Source organism: Eptatretus burgeri, chromosome 11 (assembly GCF_056783735.1).
Source record: "Eptatretus burgeri isolate ZD-2024b chromosome 11, Ebu_testis_v1, whole genome shotgun sequence".
NCBI classification, from domain to species: domain Eukaryota; kingdom Metazoa; phylum Chordata; class Myxini; order Myxiniformes; family Myxinidae; genus Eptatretus; species Eptatretus burgeri.
In genome coordinates this window covers 16,148,253-16,160,752 of record NC_140971.1, presented here as the reverse complement: position 1 = coordinate 16,160,752, position 12,500 = coordinate 16,148,253, and the positions used below count along the sequence as shown (strand labels likewise).

The window sequence follows — 12,500 nt, the reverse complement described above, 5'->3', positions numbered from 1 at the left end:
TTTCATCAATAGATGCAAAAATCAAGCATAATTTATTCTGTGGCCCCGGAACCAAACACAAAATATATATTTATGGCACTCACAGCACACGCGCACACACACACACACACACACACACACACACACACACACACACACACACACACACACACACACACACACACACACACACACACACACACACACACACACACACACACACACACACACACACACACACACACACACACACACACACACACACACTTCCACTTTCACCCCCTCCCTCCCAAACATGATTATTAGTAAATATCATCATTTAAAATCTTACCCTGTGCATCGACACGCCCCAGATATGACCTTCCCAAGAAACATGAAGGTTTGGGTTTAATGCACATCTACAAACTTTTGGCCTTTCACGGGCGCACATCGTCGAGAGTTTCTTCAAGATGAAATACAACATATCAACTTTTTAGACGAGTTGATCAGCAAGTTTGCCAGCTGTTTTGTGATGCAGAGGCACACCCCTTTCTCACAGGTATGCTTGCGATCACCTTTGGTTTCTTTAAAAAAAAAAATTTAGTCATTTCATTCTCCAATTCTTATCTGGAAGGCATGAAATATGTCCAGGCCATCCCGATGGATTTTGTTACTCGTGGTTTCAGCTCATGAGTGGCAAGCAATCTGGGGTGGATTACACCATTTTCAAAGTGCCGTGTTGTCTTTGTGATTCCGTTGTCTCGTGATCTTCCCCACAGGAGTTCCAAGTTTGCTGTCCTCTGACACCTCGTAATCTCTCAAGTTTCCATGACTAAGCTTTACCTCTCTCGTCCTTCTTCTACAATTGCCTCTAATTGTGCTGCCATGCATCTGTTGCTTGTCCGATTGTTTTCCTTTCACCACATTTTGTCTGTTGGTTGGACACCATCCTCAACATGAGAAGAGGTCGGCACTTCTGGCTCAACACCTCCTATCCTAGAGTTGTAAGGCCCTGGTCCATTGTCCTACCCCTCACCCCCTCCACCACACTCCAGCGCATATCAGGCATTGACCACCATGGCGCTTTTGCAACAGACTGAAGCTCCAGACCACCACAGTGAACGTGGTAGCAGTTTGGGATCGTGAAACCATCCATTGGTTCATACGCAGCCCCCTGTGACGCACACTAACCCAGCGTCCAGATCCACCCCATCAGATCTTCGCCCCTGGCGTGGCTGGCAAGACCATCTGCCCATAGCTATGTGGGACATGGAACTCACTGATACGGCTGAATCAGCGGGGCAAAGCTCACAATGCTTCAGCGCAACGATTCGTACATCCCTTCCCTCTTGTCGTTCTGCTTGCTCCTCCATGAGCCTCAATACCTGAATAAAAATTAATAATAAAAAGCCTCAAGCCGAAGATAAATTACTCTCCCTGTTTTATGTAACAGAGCAGTGTGATGGAGAGCTTGGGAACGCCAATAAAATTATCTGATTTATATATTTCCTGAGTGACAGAACCGTGTCGAAATCGAAAAACATCTCAAACATGTGAAGAGTCCAAAAAAAAAAAAAAAATAAATTCAGGGCCAAAATAAAGTCTCACAAATTCCAACGACATCCATCCTCACCACAGCCCTCACTCCTATACCTCCATTTCTAAACAATCATTTGAATTAATTTCTTGTTTTCCTTAAGTAAAGGTTCAGTGACAAAGGTGAATCCTTACTGTAGTTCATGGACTGGTGTTTGTGTGTTTGTTTGTTTGTTTGTTTGTTTGTTGCACTACTCCTACAGTTCTTGGCCAATTACATCCAGACTTGCTACAGAGGATCAGCATGTCCCCAATTAATGTGTAGGGGTGTTTTTATCTTTGCCGGTGGTCTTGGGAGGGGAAGGAGAGATGGGGTGTTGGGGTGGGGGTGGGTGGGGGGAGTAAACGCCAATTCTCTATGTAAATGTGCATCGTGTAGCAGCCCTCCAGGTAGGGGAGGGTATCACAAGTCTTCACCATTTACAGTACAGTATTCTTGTCCCCACGTTTCCCAGTTGAGTGAGGCGTTTTGAATTATAAGCAGTTGGTATGTTTTTGCTTCATGCGCATAACCCGGTTTTTTTTTGCCTATACACAGCTGTCAGTTGTTTCTACACTCCCCAAATAAAGGAAGGCGTCAAATTAACGTGTTGCATGCTTGGAACATGATCAACCATAAGGCAGGTACTCTGCGAGTAGTAATAATAATAATAGCACTGCTACTAACTAGAACGGCACTCGGTGAAGCACAAACCTCCATCAGGCTGAACAGTTTACATTTTCTATCCCACCAATAGGCCGGATCTCCAAGGGCCTTAAGGCCCGGTCACACCTTGACGTTTTAGCCAGCGATGGCAACGTATTAAAATGTATGTAAAACGCTGGCTGACGTTGAACTTTTGATGTTTTTTTTTTCAAGATTCGGACGTATTCATAGCGACTTGGTCGTATGTATAACGCATTGGTAACGGACACAGAACGTTTCGTTGTGTTATAGATAACTTATAACAACGAATGCTGAACCTGTTGTCGGCCTACACAACCGATGCCCAACGATAGTCTAACTTCGGCATAGCGCGTTGCACGCATCGCCGACGATGTCGTGACGTAGCCTATTAAAAGGCTGACGCACAACGATTCGAATCATAACTGCTGTAGAAATGGAAGTGTCAACATCGCGGTCACACCTTGGCGATCTTGCCAGCGTATGCCGACCTAAGAAAAATGTGTCTAAAACGTTGGGGCACGTCAAATACGGTATGAGTAAGTTTGGTATACGTGAGTAGAACGCTAAAGTACGCTATCATAAGTCGTAGTAAGTAGAGTACGTCAAGAAATTTTAAACATGTTCAAAATTTTACGACGTACTCGGCGTATGACACACGTTCCGCATGCGATGGGGATAAGTTTTACACACGATATGTGGACACTTACACACGTCCACAAAGGCTACTTATAAGCTACTCATAAGTCGAAACACGTCGCGGTAATGTCTTTTTTACGCGAAACTTATTTCTAACTTATGTTTGACGTGCTTTGAACCAATTCTTTACGTAGCCCCAACACACATCGACGTATGTAGACGTATTCCAATGACGTCTTCCGGTCGACAAAAAAATAAATGAACGTGTTTCTAGCTTACAACTGCCATATAAAGACGTGTTCCCAGCGGTTTTGGGAATTGCTATATAAAAATGCTGCTCATAAAAGGGGAACCCAACAGTGTTTTCGAGTCCTTTTTGAGTCGATGTCCATGTCAGCAGTAACAGTATCAGTAACAGTATCAGTATTAGTATTAGTAGTAGTTTGTTCATGTTGGCAGTAGTAGGTGAGTGTGAGGGGGAGGGTGTGGGTTATGATGGATCGTCCTTGCGTCCGCGTGTCCACGGGTAGGAGACATCTTTGCACCATTGTTCGAAGTTCTTCGTGGATAATTTTTTATGGGGCTTTTTCAACAATGAGCTATGGCTTGTTTTTACGATTTAGGTCTATTCATAACGGGTTGGACAAATGCACAATGAACTAATAATGTGCATAGAGCGCTTCGATAACTTATAGATACGGGATACCAACGAATAATTATCGTGTAGCCGGCGTTCACAAACTATGCCCAACGATAGCCTAACTTATCCATATCGTGCGGCAGTTTATCTTTGCCGGTGACGTGGGGTTTGCTCTTCATAGGCTGCCACTCAACGATTTAAATGGCTGCATCTCCACTATTGAAAGTAGACGCTTGCGCTCAACAATTGGATTTTTTTACACTCAACGACTTTTAAACGGTACCACTCAACTATTTTCATTGTTTACAATGAACGATTTAAATTGCTGTCACTCGCCTTTGTTTTTTGACGCTGGGGTTTGGAAATTTGAAGCGTTTCTTCTGAACGTGTTAAAACGCTCAAACTCGACTATTTTAAATAGACGCTGCCGATGGACAATTGGAATCATAGCCAAGCTCGACATCGAAGTGTGAACATCCTCGTCATGCCGAAGAAAAGTTTGAAGAATGCTGCAAATAAGGGTCCTGGCCGTGGCCGTGGACGCTGACGCAAGGACGATCCATTATACCGACGTCTTTCAGCCTATGAGTAACATAAAAGTAACGTCTGTCGATGTGTGGCAACGATCGCGTAACGTGCCAACAACACGTTAATCATAGGTTAGAAATAAGTTTCGGGTACGCTAAACATTACCTCGGCGTGTCTCAACTTATGATTAACTTACAAGTAGCATGTGTTGACATCTGTCAACGATCGCAGACCGTGCATACAACTTGTGGCCAGCGTAGCGGAACATGTGAGTCATACGCCGGCATACGTCGTGAAATTTCAAGCATGAAAAAATTTGAGGACAACCTAAAAGTACAACGTTTAAAGGCAGCGTACAACGACGTATGGCAGTGTTTTTCAGCGTGCTCTCAATGTTATCAAAACTTACCCATAACGTATTCAACGTGTGCCAGCGTTTTAGAAAAAAAATTCAAAAATCGGCATACGTTGGCTAAAACGTCAAGGTGTGACCGGGCCTTTAACCAAACTCTAATCGGCTTGTTCTTGTCACCTATCCAACTCGTCCACCAAGTTTTGTCAAAACATGTCCATAACTTTTTGAAATAACGTGCTATATATTGTTTTTTGGCCCGATCTCTCAATGGTGAAAGAATCACTGTAAAAAATTTTCAAAAAAAAAAACTCTCGGATCTGGATCTTCAGCAAAATTGAATTAATTGGTCCTTGTGACACTCAACCAGTCTACTAAGTTTCGTCCAAATGCATCTAACTTTTTGAGATATCGTGCTTATGGACAAACAAACAGACAGACAGCAGTCAAAACATAACCTCCATCCACCTTCGGTGGTTGTGGTAAAACAAGAAAACACACACACACACACACACACACACACACACACACACACACACACACACACACACACACACACACACACACACACAAACACACAAACACACACCTGCTGAGTGAATAGCTTCACCCAAGAACTCCCCACCTTCTCCCCAAAAAGACAAAACCTCAAGTTGGTTGTAATTTTGCAATCTCTGTGATATGGTTCTAACAATGTTGGTGAATATGGATTCCTAAAACCGCAAGCTGTTCCAATTGTTTAGAGGCCATTACAATATTGTGAGCACGACGTCATTTTGGAGATGCAATGAACACTGATAGTTTCATGAACAGTCGGATATTTGTTCAATTTCCAACAGTATTTTCCACAAGAGTAACCCGGCATTATTACCAATCTCCGTAGAAAGTCAATAATTTGGGATCTGCAAATGAAATAAAAGTTATGTTCAGTGAATCAGGTAATCATACAACAAGTGAATAAATAGATATCTGGTCGAGGGTAGTCATACATCACGCGTACAGTATGGTCGTTGACGAACCTTGGGCCCAGAAGCATGGAAAGTGTTCCCAGTGGGCTGCGCAGGTAGATTGCCAGATCACCGCGCCGGCTGTACGACAGGGTCAGGCGTGCTTGTACGTGTTCCAGAGTGTGTACATGCTGAACCGAGCCGAGACAAGCATTCGTGTGCACGCGCAATAGCAGGCCCGAGGCTGAAATATTCCTGGTCCAGAAACAATTTGGGCAGGTGATTAATAAACTTGGTAAACCATTACATTTAATAAACTTAATAAAGCATTACATTGTAGAACCAAGCATCTGGATCATAGCAAAGAGTTAATAATCGAATATGACTCATCCGGAAGGAGGTGATTCCAATTGGATCCGATTGAGATGTTGAAGATAACACTGAACAACAAATTTCTATGAAATGAAATTCATATTTTCAATGCGCGGACAACTATGAAGAAATAGTGCAGCAGCTGCTGGAGTCCTTCAGGAAACTTGGCTCCAGGATGTCCCTGAAAATCCATTTCCTACACCAGCACCTGAACTTCTTCCCTGACAACTTGGGAACAGTCTCGGACGAGCACGGCGAGCGATTCCACCAAGAGATTTCACTCATGGAGACGCGTTACCAAGGGCGGCACAACCCAAACATGATGGGCGATTTCTGCTGGTTCCTGCATCGTGAAACTGACACAGAGCAGCACAAACGCAAAGCCAAATGCCTAAAGCATTTTTAATTACATTCTAGTGGAGTTTTTCTGTAATTTCTATAATTTTGAAGCATTCATGATGAAATAAATGAATAAATGAATTTTTGTAAATTTCATTGAAATCCTGACTTCTAGGCAATGGGAGTATTTCTGTTACTGAAAATCCTGACGTGATACAGCAAAACGGTTATGATTTTTGAAATCAGCGTACCCAAATTAGTCTAAATCACTTTACACATCTCCAGTAAAAAATTTTTGTTGTTCAGTGTAATTAAGCGTGTGGACAAGATCGGTGAAGTGGAGTTTTTCAGCAGAGTGGACAATGTTCGGACTGCAGGCCAGAAGTTGTGGGTAAAGAAGATGAGAGTTAGGACAGTTTTTAGGCAGGGGCCTTTCAGTCGGAGAGTGGTTAATGCATGGAATGGTCTCCCCGTGCAGGTAGTGGCAATGGAGGGGTGGATACGTTTAAATGTGAATTAGATAGGTGCCTGGATGCATTGGAGATGGAGGGGTGTGGGGATATTGGCAGGACTTGTAGATAGGTAGGTTGTGTGTGGATGGGTGATGGATACCGGTGTTGGTTCAGCGCAGGCAGGATGGGCCGAATGGCCTCCTCCTGCATCAAAATTCCTTTTGTGTGTGTGTGTGTGTGTGTGTGTGTGTGTGTGTGTGTGTGTGTGTGTGTGTGTGTGTGTGTGTGTGTGTGTGTCCGTTCGTCTGTGTGCCCCCATAATAGTAATGACTGTTGGTGCACCATACAGGTTGTGTCAATCTCAATTTTTCAGCCTGCATCGCCGCCCCAAAATGCAGATCTCCTCTGCCTCATGCTCATCGTGTGTTCACCAGCATTATCTGTGCACCGAAGCATGTGTGAACACATCATGTGCGCACTGAGGCATGGATTTGGAATTTGATCAGGGTAGCACTACAGAATGGCTTACTATTTCCAAAAGGCACCGCGGTAACTTTGTAAATGCTAGCAGGTGGGATAGCTCGTGTAGTAGAAACACCCCCTGAGAAAGGATGGTACTCTCTCATGCAGCACTCTGCCTGTGAAGCACCAGGGTGAAAGTTTGGAGTTTGGATGTCGTTCACACATGAATCATAAAAGCAACGTCATATTATTCAAAAGAAAGTTTCACGAGTTTAATAACTCTTGGAAAATAGATATAAAATTAGCCTTAAAAGTATATTGCTTACGTTTATTAAAATCAGAATGATGTTATTTGTACAATGGTTCTCAAACTAAACGCAGAACAATTTCTACTGTTGCACAGCAAGGTCATACAAAGTGCGTCCTCTGCTGGCAATGAGCGAAAGGAACAACACATGGTTCACCCAGAATCACCTTGTCTCATTCACGACCACGATGGTGCATATCCGTTGTGGGCCAACTGTGCTCCAGTTTCGAGCTGCAGTTACAAGGTCACCGGCATTCATAAGCCCGTAGCCAAATGAGTGGCTCACTGCACGCAGACAAAAGCACAAGCACAAGCACAAGCACATCGTCCTCGTCAAACTTCAACGACGCACCGATCAAAGTCAGGTAATGCGAGCAGCAAATGTTCACGCGTTCACTTTGGCTGTTGCCATTCACGATTTGAAAATGCTGCTGGCACAAAGGTTTTATAAGGATCTTTCAAGTGAAATACTTGAAGAAAGGTTCTTCCTGAAAGGTTTCTGCTGCTGCACGAACAAGAACTAGGGGTGGTAGGGGACCATAAAATGCTGAACTTCTCTTGGTGGTTGCATTCCAGACAATCTTGGAGGGTGGAAGGGGGAATTTTGTTGACCTTACAAGACCATTGTCTAGACCCCATTAAAGAGATTCTAAAAGCAGGCGAGTCAATTTTGTGATTGCATTGCAAACAATTCCAGCCTGAGGGATTCTCTAGAAGTTTGCTTGGTACACCTAGCGGCCATAAAATGGAACTGAGATCCATCATCCAATCACAAGCTCTTACATTATGACCTGAACACCCATTCAGAAGTGTTTCTGCTATCTCATCTGTTTTACTGCATCCAAACAGACAAATGATAGATGGTACAAGTAATTATTTGGTCGACAACTTTGTGAGCATCCGGTGATTGCTCCCAATGGCACAGGAAGAGACAAATAAATAGAACTCTCTGAGTAACAATGAACTTCTAACATTCATTTTAGACTCCACCTGAGATTCACGATTCAGGAAAGCATCATGACCAAACAATCTATCCAGTGGTGCAGGTTTTTTCTCCAACGAGGTCGATTCAAAAACACAGCGATGGGAAACATTTGATGGTGATATTGCAAGAATATAAAAGGCATTGGGTGAAGATTGAAACAACCAGGTAATTTTACATTGAGCTCACCTGCACGGCCTACACCATTCATCTTCCAGTCGTTGGCTTCAAGGAACTGAGGTCTGGAAGTTTGAACCACCAAGTGCTGCATGTCACGCCATGTCAGCTCAGGGCTGGAAGGTTACAGTGATAACAAGAAGTCACAAATATTGAAACCCACGTTATCAGTCACTAGTGCTACTAATAAATAAACAAAAAAACAAGACTCATGACCTTCAACAAAGCAATTGAGACCTCTCGAGGACAATTTGCTCTGAACAGGGCTATTGCAGTCGTGGTACGACAAAGGTCTAAAATCGACAGAAGGTTACATTGCTACATGAGATTTGCAGTCAAAAATCCAAACATGACTGCAAACGGTCTGGGATAAAGCAGTCAGACGTTTGCAGGAGGGTGGGGGTTTTAAAACCGGTGCAAAAGCATCGACACGATGACCCATAAACAAGCAGACAGTAATTAAGGCTGCACAGCGGTTACAGCATAGAGAGCCAGACGACACAGGATCGCCTTTCAAAATCCGAAGGTTGCGGAATCGGTGGCCAATGCAATGTCCGATTGCGGCGCTGGTCTTTAATACTTGGCTTCGAGCGCGAGGGCGAATATCCCGGCAGCAAGGGGCGCTGAAGCCGACGTCCCAGTGTGGCTTGTAGTGCAGCGCTGGTGCAGGTCTGTTGTTACCTGCACTTCGACAAATAAAAATTAAAAAAAAATAAAAACAACAAGGAAAAACAGGAAATGAGAGCTGAAAACGAGGGCATTGACAAATCCTCCATTACACAATACAAACATCAAGTGAGAGGCAAAACTTAGAATCAATATTTCAATAAAGGGGTAATGTGCAAGCAAGGCCTTTAATTCTGATGAGTACATTTCTTTAGGTAGGTTGAGTAATCCAGCAGTTACAGCAAAACATCCTCGGGGGGGGGGGGGGGGGAGGTAAATAAATGGCTGTTCTCATGACCACTTCTGGCTAAAGCACTTGATACATAGCATTTCTTCATCACCGCACAAGGCCTGCATCGATTAAACAAGGGCTCATAAGTTACAAGCGACAAAAATTTGAACAAAATCGCTTCATTGGCCAAAAAAAAAAAAAAACAACAATAAAAAGAAATCACAAACATTTTAACACTGCCGAAAGTTCAAGCTGGTAGCACCAGGAAAACAAGAAAAAAAAAAAGGAAGAATAAAGAGAAAAGTGAACGGATTCGTGAAACTCGAGCTTTGCTGTGAACATCACGCAAAAGACCTTTGGCACTGCCGTGTTCTTTTCCACAGTATGCACAGAATTTTGTTGACTTATCGCTTATCTGTCATCATTTCAATGCAATCATTAATCACGGCTAATTCTGATTGGCGTGATGAAGCCCGTGGTGGTGTCTTTCTTTCCGTGAAGGTGATAAAGTAGTTGATGCACTAGTTCAGAGGGTGAAACAACAACAGACTGCGGGCAACGGCAATTAAATAGTAAGAGGATTGCTCAATGTTGCGCTATTCTTAACGTGTATGGTCTTGCATAAGGGCAGGAGGAAACCTCGGGAATATTCTGGCAGTTCCAGCTCGTCATGGCTCCACAACGTAAGTGGTGGGGAAAAGGTTTTTTCACTTGAAAAAGCTGGAAATTTATGATGGCAGTTAGGGACAGTCTATTCTGGAGTCATCCAGACAACCTTCTCTTAGGGCGTTTACAAACATGGTCGTCAGAGTGAATATACTGTCAGGCTTACAAGACAGGAACCCAACTGCCAGAGAGTTGATGCAGTTAGGACGAGACGGATTTTCCAAAAATATTAACAGCAGCACAACCTAAGGGGCAGCACAACCCGAAAGGGGCAGTACTCAAGGCAGCACTTCAAATCGTCCATCTTGGATACCTGTTTATACCTTCATGACATCACCAGAAAGACAAAACTGAACTTTAAAATGCGAGGCCATTGGGGAGGTCTGCTCGAAAGCACGCACTTCTGTGAACGGGACAAGCTATTGATACGAATGACCCAACGGGCCAAATCCGACTTTGCAACACGGTAAGAGTAACGAAGTGAACATTTTCTTTACAGACTAATTTCACAGTCAATCTCGACTTCAGTTAATTTTATTAATTGCCGCACTGTTTGTCAAGTTCCATGGACCTCCAGGAGAAGTTTCTGGAATCGTCAGCATCATGTTGAACTAACCTCTTTTTGAGAGGAGGAGACGGGGGGGGGGGGGGAGACGAATATGTAGGAGAAGAAGCAACGCCAGACAGGTTGAGAGCCACCAGTTGAGCAAACAAGGGGGGAAAAGAATGTTTGTTTTGCTCACAATTTTTCGCTCTCCTAAAGTCCCGCTGCTGAATGTTGCGGCAAGTGTCGAGGAACACGGCTCGCTGTACCACGGAACCATTCCATTCTCAGTCGAACTGCTGATGGACAGTGTATAGATGCTGTTGGTGTAGCCATCGCAGTTGCAGTTGTCCTTCCTTGTGCCACCATTTCCCGATGCCCACACAAAGATAGATCCAAGACCTGATCGTCCCTGCATGGTGGTTTTCAGAGACATAATCACGTAGCACCCTCAGAAGGTCATTCTATTGTCAAACAGTAATTCATTTAGACAAAATAAATGACAAAGGATGAAAAGAGGCCGACAACTATTACTACTAATCCACATACCCAGCTAAAGGGAGGGCGTGGGGGGGGGGGGAGCATTTTTTTGGCCATGATGCCATGATGCCGGCGATAGTTTGCCTCCTCTCTTTGCGAAGGACACCATGTGATCTTTAATGTCCACCAACTAATGCCAGCAGAGGGGACGCCCACTTAACATCCTAAAGATGACACACACACATTGATGAATCACGCTGCCTGTGAAACACCAGGACGGCAGTTTATAGCTGGGTCGAGATTCAAATCCAGGCGAGTGTGCGTACCTCGCCACCATCCTCCTACCAACCCATGAAAAGAGGACGCCGAGCTGAATTGCCATTTATATAAAGAAAAGTATTAACCCGTTTCATTCCTCTTCGACCAACGATACAAAGAAGGCCAAAAATGAAAAAAAAGCAATTTCCAAATAAATTCTGGATATTTTTCCACATTAAAAAAAAATGAAATAAAAGGGATAAATAATTATCTTGATGATAAATCGAAGAGATATTGAATAAAACACATTCATTTTGTACATTTTTCAGAAAAATTCCAAGTGGAGCGATTGCGAATGCACAAACCGAGGATAAAATAACTTGGTGTTTCAATTGTAAAAAAAAAAAACAATGGTATCGAGAAGTCAACGAGAGCAAACTTTGCACCAAAAATTCCTCTTTGTGATTGGTTACCTCAGTAATTCCTCTTTGAAAGGCTTCCAGAGCCAGGGGTCCTGGACCATCAACCGTGAGCCCGTCGTCCTCAGGACCCCAGCTGGCACTGTAGATGTGTATATGCTGAGGATTGAGGCTGAGAGATCCTGCCTCAATTACGTCTGTTACGTCCCCATCCAGCATCCGTACTCCTAAGATGAGAGGCAATTATAAAAGTGATGGTGGGTTGGAACAGAGATGGGATGGCAAAAACTGAGCGAGAAGCAACTGAACACCCGTAGATACCTATGATTGGCATGGTAGATAACTGAGGTATGGATCGAGGATTGGATACCTGTATAGGGATTGTGATGTCTGTGAGAGGGTCTCATCAAAAGGTGAATGTGTGTGTGTGTCTGTTTGTTCATCGTTCATCCCCACCCCCCAAAAACCACCAAACAAAAACAAATTAACCATGAAACCGAGCATCCTGAAACTTTGCATGCACACTAGAAAACTCCAAGGAAGTGCGCGAGTGAAAATTGGGTGTTTGGCGTCATTAAATCACCTCTTTTGAAGATAATAATCGATGGCCTTATTTAATTATTTCCTTTATAAGGAGCATCCTTGGCCACCTCACTCTCCCTCAAGGTACATCCTCGGTTACCTCGACTTGGGTCTCAATTTGCCATTTATTTTTGGCCTGTTCAACCATGCCTCGACGTGAAACAGGCCGCAACAATTTCTTCATGATAAAGTTGTTTTTTTCCCCACTTTCTTCACTCATATTATTGAGTGATTGATC

At 43.6% G+C, this 12,500-nt stretch overlaps 1 protein-coding gene across 3 annotated transcripts in view; it reads right to left on the bottom strand.

Moving 5' to 3' along the window:
* LOC147016565 (furin-like) overlaps window positions 1-12,500 on the bottom strand; it is a 107,974-nt gene that overhangs the window by 15,000 nt on the left and 80,474 nt on the right. For all 3 annotated transcript variants that reach the window (XM_085845338.1, XM_085845341.1, XM_085845339.1), the window contains 6 exons: window positions 11,735-11,907; window positions 10,723-10,935; window positions 8,996-9,096; window positions 8,428-8,531; window positions 7,424-7,541; window positions 5,397-5,579 (listed from right to left, as the gene is read on the bottom strand). In XM_085845338.1, the coding sequence (XP_085701464.1) occupies window positions 5,397-5,579; window positions 7,424-7,541; window positions 8,428-8,531; window positions 8,996-9,096; window positions 10,723-10,935; window positions 11,735-11,907 (892 nt within the window). The remainder of the gene's footprint in view (window positions 1-5,396; window positions 5,580-7,423; window positions 7,542-8,427; window positions 8,532-8,995; window positions 9,097-10,722; window positions 10,936-11,734; window positions 11,908-12,500) is intronic.